Consider the following 22,436-nt stretch of genomic DNA (forward strand, 5'->3'; position numbering starts at 1 on the left):
TTTTTCTCTTCAGCTTTTAGAATGATTCCATACCCATTAGAGAAAGGCCATCTATTTCACCCTTATCCCAGCTGCACAGAAACTGCTGATAAGGAGCTATTACCTAGTAAGTAAATATTCTAGTTTTCCTAAACTTAAAAGCAGTTGTGAGCCCTGGCTGGTATGGCTCAGTTGGTTGAGCATCGTCCCATGCACTGAAGGTCACTGGTTCGATTCCTGGTCATGGCACATACCCAAGTTGTGGGTTCAGTCCCCAGTAGGGGTGCATACGGGAGGCAACCAAGATTGATGTTTTTCTATCACATCAATGTTTCTCTCCCTCTCCCTTCCTCTCACTCTAAAATCAATCAATCAATCAACAAAAACATATATTTTTTTTAAGATTTTAAAAAAGTAGTTGTGAGATTGTTTTTCATAGTATTCCCCCATTTTCAGAGTACCTTTGGTTGAACTTCAGGATACTGTTTAAATACTATTTTAGCCATTTCTTGGATGTACTTGCATAATACAATTCATTTTCAAGTATTTTTGGAATAAAACCCTGTGCTAGATGCAGTGAAGGACACAAAGATTAAATATATTAAAAAGGGAAGGCATATTATAAACATTTAAGAAAAATAATATCAATATTTCACAAACTCTTTTTCGGAAAATAAAGGAAGAAAGAACTACTTCCCAACTCATTTTGTGATACCAAATCCAGACGAAGACATTATAAAAGAAGAAAACTATGGAACAGTATTCTTCATGAATATAGACATAAACATCTTCAACCAAAATGAACAAATTTAATATAAAATTCTGAACAAAGTAGGCATAAAAGGGAACTTTCTTAATCTGATAAAGAGCATCTACAAAAAACCCACAGCTAACACCATACTTGATAGTGGAAGACTGAATGCTTTCTCTAAGATCAGGAACAAGGCAAGGATGTCTGCTCTCACCATTCTACTCACCATTGTCCTGGAGGATTTGGTCAGTGCAAAATCCCTAAATAAGGATTATATTAAACCTATAGATCAATTTGGAGATCTGCAACTTTCCTCCCTAGACTTCAGTTCAAGCAAGAAAAAGAAATAAAAGGCATTCATGTTGGAAAGAAAGAAGTGAAACTGTCTTTATTCACAGATGACATGACTTTCCATGTAGGAAATTCTAAGCACTCCGTAGAAATACTATTAGAACTAATAAACAAGTTCAGCAAGTTTGCATACAAAATTCAATTACATATTTTTATACTCGCAATGAACAGTCCAAAACTAAAATGTCTAATTAATTCTAATCACAATAGCATAAAAAAGAATAAACAACTTAGGAATAAATTTAACAAAAGATGTGAAAGATTTGTACACCAAAAATTACAAAATATTGCTGAGAGAAATTAAAGAATATCTGAATAAATGGAGAGACATTCCATGTTTATGGAATGGAAGACCCAACATTATTTATATGTCAATCCTCTCCAAATTGATCTGTAGATTTAATACACTCCTTATCAAAATCCCAGCAGGGATTTTGCAAAAATTGACAAGCTGATTACAACATTTGTAGGGAAAACTAAAGGACTCAAAATAGGCAAAGCAGTCTTTACAAAGAAAAATGAAGTTGGACAGACTACACTTCCCAATTTTAAAAAAAGTCAGCTGAAAAGTTAGGAGAAGAACCTGAACTGTGTAGGGTTATAATGCTGAGAGCGTTTCTGTCTCATTCTTGCTCTCAGGAAGCTGAACTCTCAAAAGAATAGTCTATATATTTTTTTCTCAGTCCCTATCATCCACTCACTGTTTTTCTCTGTGAACTGATAAATTTCTTTTAAACTTTTCTTTTTATGATTTAACCAATAAACCCGAAGGTTAGTAAACACTAGTACCATGTTTTCTTATGTGATTTAAACCTGTGCCACAGTTTTTACAATTCTGGAGCCATTAGAATTGAAGTCTAGGGAGGAAGTTGCTGTTTCACAAGTATCAAACCTAATGAGCTGAGAAGTTCAAACAACAAATGACAATTTAGGAGAGATTGTAGAAGTTGAGTGTGCTGACATTTTTCTTCCAGGGTCTTTTATTTTCCTTCATGCTATGAAATAAGTTATCTCTTCTTTCTTTGAACTATCAAAGTACTAGTATTTTGTGTACTTCTTAATCTCCCCCTTCTAGATTTTAAGCTTGAAAGCCAGGATTCTCTTTATTGTCCCTCTGTGTATCTGTAACATTCACCATAAAATTGATTTTCAAGAAATATTACTTGAATTAGTCATGTTCATTAATTTATTCTTATAAACATGCCAGGATCATTATAAGTCCTCAATAGAAATGTTAACTATTACTACCTTTTCTTCCTTAGCTGGTTCTGAACTCCTAAGATGCTCACAGGTTAATAGAAAGACTGATAAACAGTGAGTTGAGTGCTGTGTGTATGGAATAGATTATCAGGAAGCTGGAATGGGGAATGCCTAGATCTCCAAGGTCAGGGATGATTCCTAAATCTGACTTCGGTGACTTGAATGGTAAATTCATCATATAGCAGGAGGAGCAGGTTTGGGAATAGGTCGGGGGGGGGGGAGTAAATGAGTTTAGGCTTTGAGTATGTTGCATGTATTACATCTCACCAAGACACATATACATGTTCATATAAAATGAAATATTTTATTATACAGTCATAATTTTCTAGGCATGAATGAAATCACTAAGGGAAGCTATAGAGTGAGAAGTAAACTAAGGGTGGAACCGTGAGGGCACAAAAATGTCTCAGGAATGAGTGACTGATAAGGAGTCTGGAAGGCTCAGTGAAGGAGTGGTCAGAGAGACAGGACAAGAGCCAGAAGCAGATATCCTAGAAACTAAAAGGAGGAAAATATTTCCAAGTGAGGAGGAGTATCTGAGAGATTAAGTAAGGTTCGTAATTACTGAGAAGAATCCATTGACTTTAGCAATAAGCCGGTCATGGGTGAGAAATTGTCTTTACTAGGATGATGGTGGTAGTAATTATTATGTTTTTCCATTTTAACAGGAACAAATATATTTAAGGCAAAGGAACATATTTTTAATTATGGAGCATCAATATTTAAGAGTGTATTATATTAAGCTAATACATTTAGCCTAAAATAATGTCCCTCGAATCATTACAAAGGTTGCCTGATATAAGGCCAACTTTACAGAGTAATTATATGACTAAAACCAGGGTTATTATCATGTATTCTCAGAGCCATAGGCTATAAGAACAGACAGTTCGCTTCTTGGCAGGACTTTATTATTTCTAGGGTGCGACTCATATGCAAATTCCAGGGATATATTATATTGCGTGTTCTTAGAGTATTTTTTTCTGTCTCTGACTGTGGTAGAATGAACACATTTTTAATAATGTGGAGTTCTAATACTCAGGAGTACTTAATGTTTTTTGTTTTCAATTCTCCTTCAACCTTGATATGACTTACAGCATTCTGGAATTTGCTTATGAGCCTCATAAGTTCAGACTTGAACTATTCCCTTAGTTCACATAGCTCTTTGGTTGTCTTTTATGCCTCCTGATAAATTTTTCTCTACAAGCCAGTGATGAAATTTGAACTTACTTCCAAGGGAGTGTTTCTGTACTAGTCATCCATTATATTGATGTATTAGCTAAACATTGACTGAAATGAATCTACAGAAAGCAATAAATAATTAGGTCTCTTCTACAGTATAAAAATCTCATATTTTAGGAAATTATCTTACTAAAGCTATACAGTTTCCTACCTTATAAAGTGGGAATAATACTGTCTATTTCTTAGTAATTTATATTACTTTTACATTAAAAGATATAAAGGTAATATAAATGAAAAGGCACTTTGTAAACCATAAAATGCCGTACAGTTTAATTAATATTATTAATTTTGCTGTATCTCAAATGATAGCAGTTATAGTAACCGTTGGTATACATAACTTTTTTCCCATCTTTGAGAATACCATGGTTTGGTTTTCGTGGTTTGCTTGAAGAGGTTGGCCTCTCATGGCTGAGGGATGGGGCGAAAGGGAATGCTGTTTTTTGGGTGCTGAAAGCACAGTGTTGTCCACAGCTTCTAATGTTTCTGACTTTTAAAAAAAGTCAGATTTGTTGTGCTTTCACTTTAAACATGACTCAAGGCCCTGGACATTTTTCGGATTTTTAATGAGTTTGGTTTTGGGTCTATATTTTCTGAATATAGTATAGGACCTAAAAATATCATGTCTACTGAAGGAAACTTAGGTGTAATATGTTCTGTGAATCATTATGTTTAAAGAAGTGAAATTTATAGCTGACCTTGATTCAGCACTGAATTAGTCATCCCTTACTTATGCAGGATATTACATTAGGAATTCCTCAGGTTTGTGTCCAGCTCTGAGCAGTCAACTTCCTGGGCTAATGAAGTCCCAGAATAGCTTTCAGTTCAGCAGACATTTATTGAGCACCTACTGTGTGCCAAGCATTGTCATAGGCTCATCTTAGCATTGTTATACAAGTATTTTCAAATTTCAAATAAAATATAAGTACTTGAATACCATTGGTAATGAAATACAGGCAGTCCTCGGGTTACGTCGGACTCGATGTATGTCGTTTCGTGGTTACGTCGCCATCTCCCATTTATTTATATTAAAAAAAGTTCCTATGCTGCAGTAAAAAAGAAGGAGATCTTACCATTTGCAACAGCATGGATGGAACTGGAGAGCATCATGCTAAGTGAAATAAGCCAGTCAGAGAAAGATAAATATCACATGATCTCACTCATTTATGGAATATAATGAACAGCATAAACTGATGAACAAAAATAGATCCAGAGACAGAGAAACATTGATCAGACCATCAAACCTCAGAGGGAAGGTAGGGGAGGGTGGGGGTAAGGGGGAGAGATCAACCAAAGGACTTGTATGCATGCATATAAGCCTAACCAATGGACACAGACAACAGGGGGGTGAGGGCATGAGTAGGGGGGATAGGGGAGGTAATGGAATAAGGATACATATGTAACACCTTAATCAATAAAGAAATTAAAAAAAAGTTCCATCATTTCAACGTATGTACATATGTGCTTTATGTTTTTTATTATTTATTTACCACAAGTAAAGGTCAGGAATTGTTATTTTTCTTTTAAACTTTTTTTACTGTTTTACTTCATTACTGCTGTGTATGGGCTCCATGTGAGTGATGTAGGTGCTTATGTAGGTGGGTTCCGACTTACGGCGAAAACGCGTTATGTCGCACCGTAGGAATGGATCTCCAGTGTAACCTGAGGACCTACTGTACCCAATTATTAGAAAAATAATAATCTGAATAAATGTTTGAATGTAGTAAAATAAGACACGGGATTTCACTTATGTCTAGAATCCTTGGGCTTTGGTATTCTAGTTCAATTTTTATACTGCTCAATGAGATGCCACATCTTTATATATAAAAGCCTAATATGCTAAGTGTCCGACCCAGCAGTTAACCGACCAGTCACTATGACATGCACTGACCACCAGGGGGCAGATGCTCCTACCAGTAGGTTAGCTTGCTGCTGGGGTCCAGCCAATGGGGACTGGGCAAGACGGGGCCAGACATGCCCTGGAGCCCTCCCCGGCCACCGGCCAGATGGGCCTGATCACCAGCCAGGTGGAGGGACCCCACCCTTGCATGAATTCGTGCACTGGGCCTCTAGTATAGAATAACTGGGTAAAATAAATAACTGATGGTTTGGGGAAATCTCCAACCATATGTCTAACTCTCAATCTCTATACTCCCCTCTGAGTTCACAAAGAGCAAGAATTATAATAACTCACATTTATTAAGGGCTTAGAATGTTCATCATAACAACTCCTTAGCAACTAATAGAGGGTTTAGCAACTTATTCAAGATCACACAGTTAATAAGTGACAAAGCTCTTTTTCAAAACCACCTCAGCATGACTTTACAATTAGTGCTCTTTCCCACGATGCCATCCTATTCGCAGTGGCCAGCACAGTATTCTGGCTATGTGGATACCCTGTGGATACTGGAATAAATAATGGATAATTTTTTTCTACCTTGCTTAGCCAGAGATTTCTTGTTCTTTTTTATTTTTTAATTAGTTTTCTTTTTAGTTTTAGAAAATAGATTTTGTTTGAAAATATTAAAACTGGCTTACAGTGTATTCTTAAATAAAACCTACTTCTGCCTTTTCTCCCTTGCAGCCTTTCATCAAGTATCTGTTTACCCAAAGAAGGAGCTTCCTTTTTTCATCTATTTCACAGCAGGACTGTGTTCTTCTACAGCAATGATAGCTCTTCTCACACACCAGTTTCCTGAAATCATGGGTGTTTTTGCTAAAGCTGTAAGTATGATCTCAAGGACTTGTGTAGAGCACTTGTAAAACACACAAGAAACCATCTCTAATGTGTTTGTGCTAAACCAGTTGTGTGGTGGATGATACTTGTTATAGTAAATTACAGGAATTGATTTGTAAACTTGATGCCATAAATATGTCAAACATACGTTTTCGGTGATTTGAGCTATATTTTTATTGCTTAAAAGTTTGAAGAAAATAATGGCATAACATTATAAAGTTGGTCTTTGTAGATCACGTTTGGTGGTAAACATAGCACTTGTTACTAGCTAAAGAATAATCCAATTCTTTTAAATGCATTTTCTTGGTATTTAAAAATAATCCCTATTTTATAAACAAGCCATTTGATTTTTCCATTTAAATGAAATTATTAGTTCTAAGTATTTGCTGAACTTTTATTTCAAGAGTGCGACTAAGATGGAGAATAAGTAAGTAATATGGGACAGTTAGGACATTCGCACTGGGTACAGATGTGCCTCTTCACTCAGAGGTTCTCCCTGTTACAATATCTGCATATTGACCGTCCCTGCCCTGGAGTGTAGAACCATGTGTAGACCTTTATCTTCCTTTTTACCCTTTGGTTTTGAACTACTTCCCCATTTCCTTATCCAGGTCCAGAAAGTACTTGAGGACGGATTCTACAGAGGGTCTCCCGTGGTTATTTACTCTTCTACATAAAATTACTATCACTGGCTCAAAGTAAAATTACCAAAGAGAATTCTTGTTAAGTTTCTAAGCCTTTTAAAAAAATGTGTCTTTCTTGTACATCTTTGCATTTTTACCAGGTAATAAGAGTTCAAACCTAAAAAGAAAATGACTATTCCTTTATTCCCAAATAGAAGAGCACTGAGAACCATAGAAACACTAGCCCTTACTTGGTAATGTGATTTCAATATTTTTCTCTAAATACCTCCATTCTAACTCCCTGTTTCCTCCCAATTTCTTTTCCTGCCTTAAGAATAGTTTGTTCTGTGCCTTAAAGATTAGTTGGTTTTCTTCTGGCACCAGTAGTAAGAGCGCTGGTTTCCCTTTTTCCCTGAAGGTCAACTGTATAATGTGTTAAGTTGCCACTGGCTGTAGGCCTAGGAGTCTGAGACCACACTTGATTTTGGGTCAAGCTTCAAGAAGAATGACTTTCTCTGTTGTTCAGGGATTATAGATATTTGGGTTGGAAGCTGACTATCCTCTTTTCTTTTAGTGTAAAAAGGAAGCTTAGTGATTATACCATAACTCTGTTGTTTGCAGTGGTGCTGATTGAGTGAGTGCATCTCAAACTGAAATGACCTTACTGTGTAATTCGGCATGGAAAAAATGGCCTAGAAAGGGAATCCCATCCATTTAGCAACTGGAAATAAATGCAGCTCTGCATTTGAGATCATAGGAAACAATGGGAGAGCTGCTTCAATACTGGGTTTGTCTCGGGGCAGTGGGAAGGAGGTGAACTAGAGCGAGGAGGGAGATGTAGAGTCTGTAGTAGAGATGTGACAGATGTTAGTGGTGTACTTCCATGAGGCACTGGCTAAAATTAATGTGGAGTGTACTTGCCATCAGCTCTTCCATTGGTATTGGTAGGTAGTGTCTGCCTTACTGAGATCACGGATGCACCAGAAGGGCCTTGAAGATTGCATAGCACAAGCTCCTTGGCACTCTTCTAGTAGGGTCTGAGAATGAATTATTAGGATTTTAAAGTGGAAGCTCCTTTTTTAGGCCAAAAGATATTAATTTACTGTGATTCTGGTTGATGAACAATGAACAGGCATTTATTTTCTATCTTCTGATATTTGTATAGTTGGTGATATATAGTGTTAAAAATGTGCCCGACAGCAAACTTTTACAACCAATCCCTGTGGTTTTCATATATATATGTTTTAAGTTCCTAAAAGCTAAGTATTTACTGAAATTACCTGCAAACCAATATTCAGTATGCAGCAGTTCCAAGGGCAGGTTCCATTTAAGAATAAATGGAAAATGATTGTGGTATGGAACGTCTCCAGCGTATAGACATAACCTATAAATGACTCAATAGCCAGCCAGCCAGCAAGGGAATAAGAGGCTCACATCCTACATCTTCACCACTTAATAAAGTTTGTTCTATGCACTGGGAGCGTCACCATTGATGACCCAGGAACTTGTTAGAATTGCAGAATCTCAGGCACCACTCCAGACTGCCTGAATCAGCATTGTAACAAGATCCCCAGGCCATCCTATATGCATATTAAAATGAGAAGCCCTGCTCGACTTTCCCCCCAAAAGAAGATTTTAGAACACCTGGTTAGTACCACCTTTTCAAGGTAGAGAAGGGGCAGCATTGCTGAGTGGTTATGAGCAGAGGCTGCTTTTCTTTGATTCTGACCCTGACACTTATTGGCTATGCAGCATCGAGTATTTTACTTAACCTTTTCTCCCCTCACTGTCAAGTGAGAATAGTACTACCTCACAAGGTCTTTTGTGTGTGTGAAGGTTAAATGTGTTTAAAACATGTCAAGTGTTTAGAACCGTGTCTGCCCATAGTAAAAACTAGGTGAGTGTTAGCTGTTGTCGCCACTGTCATTGTCGTCATCATTACCAAAGCACAGCTATAGCAGGAGACCCTACCCCTTTCACATTTGGGGGAGCTATGTACTAAGTGTAAACTCAAAATGCATTTCCCTCAGTGTAAATGGTGTGTAAACATGTAAACAGTATTGTTAGGACTGTACTTCCGGTACCTTATGTATATGTGGACCACAGAAAGTGCAGAAAGGTTTCAGCTTCTAGCCATGGCAAACGTCTCATAGAACAGAACCTATTGGTAAGTTTTCAAACTGCCTTTCTTAGGATTTTCAATTAAGTCAGATAGAGTGGAAAGGAATGAAGAATTTTCTTTGAAACATACTGCTTTTCTGTTTAGTCAGGCAAAGCAATTTAAATTTCCTTAGTTGTCACCACTGTCTCTTCCTCTTCTAATATCTTTTTGTATTAGTGCACATGCTAGAGTAAATTCAGTTTGAATTTGTTAAAATGTATTTGTTAACAAAAATTGCTTTTTCTCAAAGCAAGACACTAGGGAACAATGATTTTTAATGATGTACACTGCACATCAGATTTTGATAAATGGAAGGGAACCAATGGCATGGTTTGTGATTTTAGTTCCCTTTCTCCTTTTGTATGGTAGAATAAAGTAATGTGGAATAAGACCTCATTTTCAGTGAGTTAGGACTTTTTTTCTGATTTTTTTTTTTCCTGGCTGAGATAAAACTTAATTTGACATTAGACATAGAGCAATGAAAAAAATTGCATAAATCCCTGGAGATGTGGAATGTGCTGATATTAGAGCTGATATTCTCCAAGGCCAGAATTCCTGAAAAAGAAAAAATTGCTTTTAAGTGGTAGGTCATTTTCTCACCTGCTTTGAAGCCTGCTGGGTTAAATATGAGAGTTCAAAGTAAGGGTAGCCAGCAAACAAGCGGACTGGAATCTGATTCTGCTTATCTGAAAGGAGCTTCTTTGTGCAAGAAGCAGCACTGTCCTCTCCTTAGAGAACCAATCTTCACCTACTCTGGCGCTTTCATTTCTCTATAGCATGCAAAGCTTTCTTCTCAGTAAGCCTTGGGAGGGCGTTATCACAGCAGTGAAAAGATAGTGTTGGTCTTTGGGGATTTCAATAACAGTGATGAATTCAGGCTTGTGGCATGTGACTTTGGTGCTCTGAATTCAGAAGTGTGTTTGAATATAAAAATTCCTGGTTTAGTTTTAACTAAATAGGGCAGCCTTTGCAATGTTGCGGGGTGGAAAAGGTGTTATGGGTAAAGACAGGAATCAAGAAAGTTCCCAAATAAATTGTTTCTGCTAAGGGAAAACGCTGTTGAAATTTGTTTCACTGAACACTGTGCTAGGGTGGGAATGGACCCTGTCTCCACATATTTCTACTAATCTTTATGTGGGAAAATGTGGTTGGACATGCCAGTGATGAATTTCTGAGCAACTCATAATTGGCTGGCTCCACTGTAACTAGGGCCTAACAATCTACTTGATTAATTCTTTAAGGAGTACATTAGCCAAGTTGCATGATTTCCAAAGATATAGAAGGTCAGATGTTACACTAACGAAAGACCTCTCTACAGAATGTCTCACTGGGATTTCTTCAGCCTCTGCCCCAAAATAATTAACATTTTTCTCCCAAAATTACATTTTAAAAAATAATAAGCAGTTATCAATGCCAAAATATCTTTTACTACATAGTGATCAAAATGTTTGAGGTTTGTTCACTATTCTCATCATTTTTCCAGGGCAAAGATTGTCCTCATAACTAGGGAACTTGATAGAAAATTATAACTATATGTTGATATATACTTGTAGAAAAAAATAAATACTATTTTTAAAGGTTCTTAATTTTCAATTGTCATAAGAAGTGACATCTATACTAAAAAAAGGGTAATATGCTAATTAGGACAGACGTCCACCCAGACAAAGCCTGGGGCTCAGGCTTCGTAGCTGCTGCGGCCGACAGTGGCAGCAGCAGCGGGGTAATGGGAGTGGCACCTTCCCCTGATCAGCCAGCATGTCGCAGAGGAAGGCCAGACTGCAGCTTAGGCCCGTCAGTAGGACATCCCCTGAGGGCTCCCGGACTGTGAGAGGGGCCAGGCTGGGCTAAGGGACCTCCCCTCCCCCAGTGCACGAATTTTCATGCATCAGGCCTCTAATGAAATATAAAAAAACATTTTTATATTCTCCATCTGCCTTCATTTATTAATATTAAAACATGATAGTTGTATTTTTCTTTATTAAATACATAGGGCCACATGCAGAAATTAAACTGACAAGAAGTGAAGATAAGTTTCTTCACTTTATTTGAAAATTGATTATTTTTCAAAGCTATGAAACTTCTTTAATTCATAAGAACTGATATAGTTTTTTAAATATCTTGAATTGTTACCAAGCCTATAGTCCTGTAAAATATTGTTCTATAGCCATGCTGTTTCCACAGCTATATATCTGAGGGATTTCCCAAAGACCATCCTGATAATAAAATGAATCTATTGTGTGACAGGTCAGAATCTTAATTTTTGTTCTGTTGTTAGTGCTACTGAAGTCTTTATTTGGGCAGTCTGGTATATTCCACTTTTGATTTTATTTATTAACTGTTATCTGTAGCAAGAGAAAAAATGTTCTCTATTTTCTCTAAGGGTATTATTTCTCATGCTTCCTTCTCATTGTTATCACTCCAGAGTGAGAAATTTGTGAAATCACTCGTGTTCTTCTTCATCCAAATTTTCTAAATATGAACTCTTCTTTTCAAAGGAAAAAAAAAAAAAGAATAAAAGGTAGGACAATGAACTTTTCAATGCAAGTCTATATCCCTTCCTCAGAGTTTAATTCAGGTTTGAAGTTTGTGGAAAGCACCCTCTTACCTTGTTAATATGTGCCTGTTAAGTATGATGTTCACAAAAGCTCTCCCTGAATTTATTTGGCAGTATATTTAATTATCTTTTCCCCTGGAAGTAAAAGTCTCAGTGCCAAAGTGTAGGACATCCTGTAGTAACTGCTACTAATACATTTATTGCTTAATCATTAGCATGTGGGCAAATGGACTGCATAGCCATTTTTAGAAGAGCTGTGCTTAGATTCTGATGTAAATCGCTCATTCCAAGTCCATGACACCAGTGATATTAGAATCACATTAGGAAACCTACTGATTTTTGTTTTAGAAAACATCTTTGTTTTTTGGAGACTCGGCATAGTCCTCTAAACGGAGAGAATAATGAGATACAGGAAAAAATTATAACCTTGAAGGACAGTTTTTAACTTCTTCCTTGAATGGAATTTAGCTCCTTCCCCAACCAATCAAATTTCTAATGCTCAAAAGTTCTACATTAGTATGACTACTTAATGTATTTTAATTCCAAACTAAGAATAATTTGGACTTCAGTTAGCTATTATCTTTTTTTTTAAAGAGGTATGCTTATATTCTCATTTATTCTTACCAGACCCATTGGAGGACACATTGTGATCTTCCAATGTTATAGGGAAATCTGAGTCATTAAAGTTAAGCGATTTGCTTGAAATCACACAATAGATAGCCCTTTAGTCATGGTATAGATGCTTGGTTTCAATAATATGTCACTTCACAACAAGTACAAAAGAATAACTTTTAAAACAAATACAGTAATGGGGATACAGAATGATGGAGTGGAGATAGTAAAATGGTTTTGCTAGAGAAGTAAGTCTTCCTATTGGAGATTAATGTGGAGAAGAGTTTTAAATGAAGAGGCTGATCTGGGTTGTCAGAAAGTAGAAAGGCACTCAGGGTGCAAAAATGCTCACTGCAAAGGCCAGAGACATTAGTAGACAAATAAGCTGCCTACAAAACTCTTCATAGTATAAGCCCATTTGATGAACTCGGATGCTTTAAAGAATGCACATTTGCTTTTCTGTCTTTCAAACTGATTCCTTCTCATTTCATTCTTGTTCTTGCTAGCAAGCCACTTAAAGAACTGTTTGGTCATTTACGTCACATACAGAGAATGCCGCCCTCCTGTCAAAAATGTACAGTAATGCTAAAGAAGCACTAGGCATCGTTTTGTAATGATTCAGAGAGAATTTGATTAACTCCCTGAAATGGTCAAAAAAGTTGTAATATAAAGTAGAAATATATATCACTCTTCCTTTAAAATCAAAGGATTAGTTTGGGAAGGATCATGGGGGATGTTAACTGAACAGAATACGTAAACCTTTTGGTTTAAAATATCGTAACTTGGGCTTTTTTTTGCTAAATTGGGAATTTTCAGTAGCTAGTAGTTATACCAATAGGTGGTAAACTTGGGTGTGTTCCTTTGGCTGATAAGGCCTCAATAAAAGATGGGTTGTTAATGGCATTCTATCTGAATTTGAGGGGAAATTAAATTACCTCTCTTAGTTCTGTAATAACATTAAGATTGCCTTAGGCCCATCTTGACAGCCAACTTCAAGAAAATAAATTATTTGGGCTTCAGATGATGCTCAGCAAAATTAAGAGAACTGATATTCAGGGAAATTCAGACTGCATAACCACCCTCTGACCTCATCCTATAATTTCAGGCATTCTGGAAACAAAATGTATATGTTCAAAGTGTAGCAAAGGGCTGTGTTCCCATTGAGCACTCTTGCACATTACCATATGATACACGGAGGAGGAGGCGGAGGTGTTTGGGAAGAATTTAGGAAGGGAGCATATTCTCACACTCTGTTAGTGACACGCTAGCTATTGTTTTCATCTATTCAATATGCTGGAGTCCCAATTTATTTCTGAAGCCAGAGTTCAAGCTTTTACTCCCAGGTAGCAGCAGCTTTACAATTAAATTTTAATCTCTCAGTGTTGGTAGGCTCCTATCTAGAGAATAGCTACAACTATTGTTGGCAGGCAAATACACTGCTGTTTTCCCTGCAGTTACAGCGAGATAGAAGAATGTTCTCTGGCTGGGGTGTGGATGAAGGCACTTTACTAATCTTACACATAATTCCTCCTGGGTTGCTGGGGTACTCAGAATTGAAACTTTGCCCTCTGATAAAATTCAGCTGGATTTTTTATTTACTTGACTGATCCCTTTGGGATTTAGCCCTTATGGGGAGTCCAGGGACTCCAGTTCAACTAAGCCATAACTTTGTAGACTTCTCTTATTAATTTGCTCTTTGTGTACTTTAGCTATTGTAATACCTCCTTTTAAAATAACTGCACTAGAACATGCAGTTCATCCTGGATACCCTGAAAACATTCTTCTTTCAGTATTGGCTTATTGAATGGAGGACTCCAATAGAGCTTATTTTAATTTGTTTTTAAAATTTAGTTTTTCAAGAGCCTCAGCATTGAAAAATGTTAACTATTGTTTTAGAACATCCTGTAATATGGTAACGATTATTCTGACATTTGAATTCATTATATTTAGATGTTAATACTAATGAATTTGTTTGTTCATTTATTGATTCAATGAACAGATCATTATTGTGCACCTTTGTGCACAATACAATCCTAGTTCACAAGTAACTGATAGTCTAGTGCAGTGGTCGGCAAACTCATTAGTCAACAGAGCCAAATATCAACAGTACAAAATTGAAATTTCTTTTGAGAGCCGAAAACCGACTTCTGCACATGGGCCACGAAGTTTCAATCGCACTGTATGTGCACGCCCGCACATGGTATTTTGTGGAAGAGCCACGTTCAAGGGGCCAAAGAGCCGCATGTGGCTTGCGAGCCGCGGTTTGCTGACCACTGGTCTAGTGGTAGGAGGTCTGAGGCAGGCAGGAGATGTATCAGTATAAGACAGAGGCTACTACCACAACAATAGATTAGTTCATCTTTGCATATTTATTCATTTGAGCTTAAGTGACCAATGAATTACTTTCACGTGCCTCACACGAGATTTAGTGACCCAAAAAGTCAGTTTAGACTCATGAAGACTTTTCCTTTTAGAAGAATTTATTTGGTTAGAATTCCTTTCAGTCAAATGAAAGGAGATAGAAAAAGGTCTCTTTATTTTTAATATTTTTAAGAGGACTTTCAACTTTACACCTAACTAGCAAAGCTCATGTTTTTTTGTAAACTGTGGTATTCATTATATTTATCTAAATTTTAGAATTTATCAAAAATTAAACACTCCACAATTCAAAATTTAAATAAGAAAGGTCTCGCCTCAGATTCACACAGTAGCTGCCATAAGGTAAAAATCTCCATACTCATACATCTTCAACTTTCTCTTTTATATCTTCTCATTGTTAATAATGACAGGTTAATAAGGGCCAAGGGCCATCCTGGTTTAGAAAATGAAGCAGTGTGACGTCATTGTGAGCAGGATGGGCTAGCAAAAGTTAAGACTACAATTACATGGCCTTGAGGAGAGAGAATGGGAAAGAACCACTCAGAATTTCCCAGAGCCCACTGCTAATATCAGATTTGTCCTGTAGTCACTGATTCTGAAAATAGGCACAAATCATGTTAATTTTAAGAAATAATGAAAGGCTATTGGATTAAGACACTAAAATAAGGCTCCTTGTCCCTCTCTCCCAAGCTGAATTTTGCTGATCAATTCTGCATCCTGGACATTTCTCCCTTTTTATAGGGGGAACGCCATAAAGGCACATTCATATTTCTGGGTTGTAAGGAGAATCCCACTCTCCCCATTCACCTGTGTCCCATTTAACTAGATTGTGTCTGCTGGTACTAGGTCTCTAGAGGAAGACTTGAGTAACTCTGGGCCCCTGAGTTCCTGTGAAGCTACCACCTACTCTCATAGGACTAAGTTGGACAGAGATCACGAATGCAGTTACTTAACGTTTATCTTTCCGATGGCATTGAGAATAACCATATCTCTTGTTTGGCCGCAAGCTCCTTATTGAATTTTTTAAAAATTGCTTTTGAGCAGAACCTTTTCCCTGGTTGCTTATTTAACCAGTCATACAAGTTGAGCCTTCTGTCTCTATGCCTATTTTATAATAGCTGCTCTGGGAGAACAGATGAAAAATAATAAGTCAGTTAGATATTTTATGATTATTGAAATCCCTTCCATTCAGAAATGTAAATAAAATAACAGCATGAGCAATCAGCTTATGTCAGATTCCATGGGTTTATGTTACATAGGGAAATTATAGTGCAACCTGAAACATGCGTCTTCATGAATTCAGTCGTGTCACAGTTGAATGTAAACCCTTGAGCTTTTCTATTGTGAAGGGTTTCAGAAATCACCTTTTATAATCTTCCTAGGAAGGAGGAAAAAACTAAGATGATACCAACAAATGCTATTGCTGTTAAGTGGCTGCCTCCCTTCCAGTACCAAATTGTGCGAGTTAAGTAAAGCAGAAACTTAGGCTATTACTCACCTTTTGGCTTGTTTAATATTTACAAATATAAAATATACATCCCAATATTCTGTTTCTGGAAGTGGCACCAGGAAAGGGCTGTGAAAGAACAGGTTGCCCTTGTGGTTTTTGTCCTCAGCGGTTAGGGAAGGTCAGTTAGGAAATGTGGCAGACACCTAATAAATAGCTCTGCTTTATCTTCAACAAATGCAAGAAGCCAGGGACCTAATTGAAAGTCATGAAATTGGAATTTGTCTTGTCTTTAGCTGCTGCTCTAGCAGCCTGTATAGTGCACGGGAACTGTCTCCCTTTGATTAGAAAACTGGTTTCTGGTCCCTAAAGTTCTTTTAGAGCCCTCCTCACAGTCACTGGCCTCAAGTCAGACGAGTCTGCCAGCCACAAAAATCCAGTGTGCCCGGGGCATAGGAGACCTGTCATGTTGTAAGGCTGAGAGTAAGGGAAAGAAGCATGTATTTTCTGTATTAAATTATTCCTTTTTTATATTGCAATTTCTTAAGAGTTGGGCTTGATTTATGCCAGGTTCTGGGCTTGTAAACCTACATTAATGCATCACAGTTCTGGATAGAATATTTGATATCTATTTAGCCCAGAATCTCAAATGATAGTGGGCTGTAGTTCATGATACTTCACATTTGTTGGGCTTTACAGGGTAGCTCTCCATTAGTCCCTGTATGTGTAACAAATGGACTCATCTGAGCGTTCCCACAGGTGCCCTGGTGTTTACTGACATAGATCAAGATGCTGTGTGTCTCTGTAGGGGACTGAACCATTGACAGTCTAGGCACATGCAGTCACCTCACATTATTTAAGTCCTGATCTCAGCATTCTAATTTCTCTGTATTCCCCAGTGTATATAATATGTACTTGCTTGAAATTCCTTATATATTGCTTGCACATTCTTGCTTCTAAATTTCAGCATAAACCAGTTCCTTCTATTTAGAATGTGTCTCTGACTGCCCTCAACCTGTCCATACCTTATCTTTTAAAAATCCACCTCAGAAGCCACGTCTTGTAGAAAGCCTGATTAGGCTCATTCTCCTGATGCCTATATTCTGAGACTTCTCAGTCGGTTACTTAAACTGTTTCTGTGTAATTATTGCTTCTGTACACTGCCACCTGACAGCATGATGATTCTGGAACTGATGCTCCTCCTCCATCCTGTTGTCATTGTTTATTATACACAAGCATTTTGAAGTCCTACTGACAACCTTCTCAGGTTCCCCTGAGCTTTAGTCCACTTTCCGTACCCTTTCCCCTTCCCTTTCCCTCACAGCTACATTCCTGGAGAAACAGGCTTGGCCTCCACCTCAGCATGTGTGTGGCAGCCTGCTGGAGAGGTCCCTACAGTTGGGAAGGATTTAACCCTTTGGTTTGACATTCTCTGTATTCTACTCAGACACCTTCTGGAAGCAGATGTGAAGCCAGGAGTCGGTCTGAGGTGGGAGTGGGGAAATTTCCACTGAAAGACAAGTTAGCTCTTTCCTTCCTTTTTACACACGACCTATGAAGCTGCTGTCGTCAGCAACTCACCCGACACTCTCCTGCTCTGCCTCTCTTCCAGGAGTCAGGGTTAGTTTAAGAAAAAGCCTCTTGCTAGAAGCCATGACCTCGTACTTTTATCCCCTCCATCTGGTGTGTGGCCTCATGGGGCTGTGCTGCTATGCAGGAGGTGAGCAATGGAATTCTTTAGATGATGACTTCTGAGCCCACATGCGGAGGCAGTGGGGGTGGAAAGCAGGGAGAGCAGTGAGAGCCAAGATCGATGGACCAAAAAGTAAGGTTTGCTCTGGGAGAAATCCTGCCTATAGGTAGACTGTTTTCATGCAGTCTCCCTCTAGCTCCAGGGGGGGCCAGGGCAAGAAGCTGTAGCATCCCAGGTCTGTGATTGATGAGCACTGTGTTCCTGCAGCTTTCCCTCCTGCTTCACAGTTGGGGTGCAGGAGAGGGATAGGTAGAATATGTGAGGGCTTATGCTGTCTCTAACAAAATGCATTCCGGGGTTGAACAGGAAAGGGTTCCTCTTGCACACATCTCTCTTGGAGCTGCTTTGTGTCACGGTGTTGGACCTAAACAGAAGTCCAGATTTTGAAGGAGCGTGGGAGGAAGGGTTGAGCTGCAAAAGTTTTTGATCAAGTGAAAATCTCTTGTCTGCCTCATCTTCAGGGGTTTCTCTGCAGGGTAGATATTCCTTGCCTTGGTGTAGATAAATTACCTGTCTCAGCTAAAGGTCCCAGGACCTTTACTAGGCCGGGAGTGGCATCTAGCCTGGGATAGGATGGCTTTTTAGCACTGTCATTCCCTGTTTTACTTTCCTAGCCCAGCGGTTGACAGCATTTTAAAAAGGAGTGAAGTCTCAAAGGAAATTCTAATACATACTTTAAAAGCCCAAAGCCTGTGGCTTTTCTTTACATTCAGCATCACTTTAAAAGAACTAGATAAAACTAAAACAAATTTTTAAGTGTTAATCTGAAGAACTAAAAAGGAATAGAAAAAACTAAGAGCCAGAGTTGATTAAATGTGGAGCACTTAGTCTAGTGATCATGTGGCAGAAATGGCAAAAGGGGGATTCATTGATGAGGTTAGAGAAGGCCTAGGCTGTTCCTTTTGTCAATTCTGCTCAGATGTACCCTCCTAGAATATTTTGTATCCATTTTTTTCTGAAGGGACTGGGATTCTGGTGCCTCCAGCCCGAGGCATCCTCAGTCTTTGGATTTGAAGTCAGAAGCCCTAGGTTTGAGTTCTGGCTGAGTCACTCAATATCCAACGTGACCTTGGAGAAATCACCGAGTCTCTCTGAATGGTACCTATACAGTGAATGTAACTTCTACCTCACAAGGTTGGTGTGAGAATTATGTATGTGCTAAAGCATTTTGTACATAAAAATGTTTTTTATGAGTATCACATTTTAAAAATATTTTTTATTGATTACCTTAGAGAGGAAAGGAGAGGGAGAGAGAAAAAAACATCGATGTGAGCACGAAACAGCCATTGGTTGCCTCCTGCATGCCTCCCACCAGGGATTGAGCCCGCAACCTGGGTATGTGCCTTGACTGGAATCAAAGCAGCAACCTTTCGGTATACCAGACGACACCCAAACAACTGAACCACACTGGTGCCAGGGCGAGTACCACATTTATTCTTAAGAAAGCCCTACCTTGAAAAAGTTGTCAAGTAGAACAGCTGTGGATTAAACTGTATTCCTTTTATCTTCACTCAGTTTAGCCTTTCTGTTTGGTCAGGCCTGCTTATAGGGGCTGGTGGTATTGAAATAAAGTCACCAGATTTCAGTTCCTTTTGGTCAAAGAAAGGGAACTGTGTGGCCTGCTGCTCCATCCATAGACTCAGGCAGAATGGAAGTGAGCAAAGACAAATTTGAAGCCAAGATAGTTCAGTTAGGGGGCCAAGGTGGGGGGGATGCTTACCTTGCTTTCTCAAATCCAGGATGACTAAAACATCTTAAGTAAATGAGGAATAGCCACAAAGATGCTTAAAGATCCTCTTAAGTCATGAAAGGGAAGTGGGGAAATGTGCTTATATACGCTCCTTCTTTTCTATCCCTTTGGAGGCAGGGCTAGGATATTACTGAGACCCACTGGCTAATGCCTGAAACCTGACAACCACCCAAAGAGAATCATGTCTTCTGGGGAAGCTCAGTTCAGTGCAGTAACTGTGACATATTTGCTCTACTAGAGCCACTGCTTGCTCCTCTCCAATACCTCTCTTGGAGAGATCATCTCTGGAGCCCAAAGCTCTCCTGCTTCTAACCTAACCAGAGTTACGAACGATAGGTCATGAGCAGTCGGATACTGCCTCACCATCCACAGCATACAGAGCATGAACTGTACTATTTCCAGCATGAATCAGCCCTGAGACGTCTTAGACCCCTCACTTGGGTGCTAATTGTCCATTATCCATTCCTTTCTGGCTTCTTCTCCCACCCCCAGGTGACAACTGGTCCCCAAACCAAACAGCTGCCTGCATGTAACTTTTTAATATTCTTTGGTTATAGCTGAATCTCTGCTGTTGGTATGAGTTTTGGAGAATTTGATTGAAATCTAGTTGCTTTTTTATTTTTTGCTTCTGGGGAAGGGGAGGATGACTAGCATGAGAGAAGCTTTGTGTATGTTCATATATGTATATGTATGCCCGTATAGGTGCACCTCATATGTATGTGTATCTTCATGGTTGTGTGCAGACTGGGAGGGCAAAGCGTGAAAAGGAAGCATCTCTTGTTTTCCAACATTGCTTCAAAGATGCCCAGCCCCCGTAGTAGCAGGCAGCTCCTAAGTGGAGGGTGGGGGCAGAGGCCTCCACCAAGGCCATCAATAACCAGGTGTGAGCTATAGGTCTCTGTGTAATGTGAAGCTCTCCCGTATTTCATCTCTGCACCCAGGGGGCAGCTCTGCAGGATTGCTTACGGAGAGCTCTGTGTCTGGCACCTCTCTCCACAAGGCCCAGGCGCCCAGGTCCCACGGACCTGCCCAGGAATGCATCACATTGTTCTCTGGTGCTGTAATTGGGCTGCAGGGGCCTCTCAGGGATGAGAAACATACTCTCCCCAATGTCCCCACTTGGGCTTCTGCCCTATGACCACTGAGGGCATTTAAATAAAACCTCAGAAAAGCAGAGGGGAAAAAACCTTCATAATCTCTCTTGTATTAAGCCGATGTCCGGAGTGGGCCTGACAATTTGGCAAGGACTTAGCGGTTGGTGTTCTTGCTGAGGGAGGTGAGAGAAAGGAAAAGAAATTACTCTCTGCTACAGGGAGGAAGAGAAATGAGGCAGTGAGTGGTCATGAGTCAGACCTACAGGACTTTTCACAAACAGACCCTCACGGCCAGGCAGTACTTCATTCTTTTAAATAGTCTAAAGTCTTTGATTGAATTTTTCCAGCATCTCTCTGAGGAAGAGTATGGATTAGAGCTGTCATTCAAGGTTGGCAATAATACAGGTTGGCTGTTATCTCCAAGGCACAGTGAAGGCTGGCATCCTGACTGTTCCATAGAGAAACTGGCTACAGGCATGCAGCGGGGGCACTGTAGTCACATGCCTTCCCTGAAAGATTCTGAGATCCTTAAAGGATAGAGATAACCTCTTTTAAGTTAACTTTGTGTCCAAATAGCACTTTCTGCCCGCTGTTTACCTGTTAAAAGTGAAAAGAAATGAGGACCAATAGGAAAGAGTGGAAGAGTGGAGAGGGGCTGTGAGACTGCTGGTCTGAGGGATAGACCGCTATTGGATAGGAGGGCTGGGAGAGGGGGGATTGGAGGCAGCGAGGGAGTAAGTAGTGGCAGAATGACATGGAGCCCCGACTACACCAAATAAAGTTCTCGTTTTGCTTCTTGTTCCAAATAAATTAGTTTCTGTTTGTATAGCACAGAATAGACGCCAGTTGTCTAAAGCCAATCGGAATGCACAGGCAAGCTAAGGAATAAGAGGCATAATTAATGGCTTGGCCATCATTCCTTCTTGGAGCCACATAACCTCTGTGGCGGGGCTCACGTGGACCTCTTTTCTCTCCCTACCCGCCTCACTTTTCAAACCGCTCACTCTCTGGACAGCTCACTCTTCGCCTAACCATTATAGGAAAATGCAAAATGTGGGTATCTATGAATCAGGATTTGGACGCCAGAGAAAAGCATAGAGCAGTGTTAGATGTCAGAAGAGGCCCGTTCCCTCCCTGGGGTAAGAACGGGAAACAGATAGATAATAGAGACAAGTCGATTGAACTCGGGATGTCCCATGGAAGGCCCATGCTATCACTTACATGGTCACCTGCATATTCTGTGAGAGCAGGGGTAACCGGGCCCGGAGGCTCTTTCCAGAAGCCTAGCATACAAGACAGCACCCTTTTAGAAATTCATTCAACTCTGTCATTGAGTCCAGACTGGCTGTAACCCTCTTACCTTCACACTACTCTGAGGCTTTCCTCCTCTTAATTCCAGCTCAAGATGTCAGAAGCTCTTCTCTTCCCTCCCATGCCCCCTCCCTCATCCCACCATTGGCTCATCAGTTATCCAGTTGCCTCCACTCTTCAAGGAAGACATTCCCCTGGCCTGACTCACTCAGTCCCATTTCTCCACAGGCATCCCCTCACCGCAGACCACAAGGGCCCTGACTAGCTCATGTTTTGTGTTAATGGATGTGAAATCGGAGCAAACCCCCTTGCCAAAAGAAAAACCACCCCAAACTCTCCCACACAGGTCTCTGCAGGTTACACAAATATTAGTCCTATCATCCAAATAAATCTGCCCCCTAGCCCAGAGCTATGGCTCCTGCTGCTGCCTGTGCAGAG

The 22,436-nt window shown here is 39.4% G+C and overlaps 1 protein-coding gene across 10 annotated transcripts in view; it reads left to right on the forward strand.

Moving 5' to 3' along the window:
* The window catches only part of ST7L (suppression of tumorigenicity 7 like), a 219,620-nt gene that overhangs the window by 50,371 nt on the left and 146,813 nt on the right, over nucleotides 1-22,436 (forward strand). For 6 of the 10 annotated variants that reach the window (XM_080648961.1, XM_080648956.1, XM_080648962.1 and 3 more), the window contains exons 13-14: nucleotides 14-106; nucleotides 6,162-6,301. In XM_080648961.1, coding sequence (XP_080505087.1) covers nucleotides 14-106; nucleotides 6,162-6,301 — 233 coding nt within the window. Of the gene's footprint in view, nucleotides 1-13; nucleotides 107-6,161; nucleotides 6,455-6,925; nucleotides 9,656-18,804; nucleotides 19,044-22,436 lie in introns of those variants that run through there. The other 4 variants (XR_013959478.1, XM_080648957.1, XM_080648960.1 and 1 more) reach the window with 4 other exon arrangements.

The sequence above is a fragment of the Plecotus auritus genome (genome assembly GCF_963455305.1).
Source record: "Plecotus auritus genome assembly, chromosome: 12".
NCBI lineage: Eukaryota > Metazoa > Chordata > Mammalia > Chiroptera > Vespertilionidae > Plecotus > Plecotus auritus.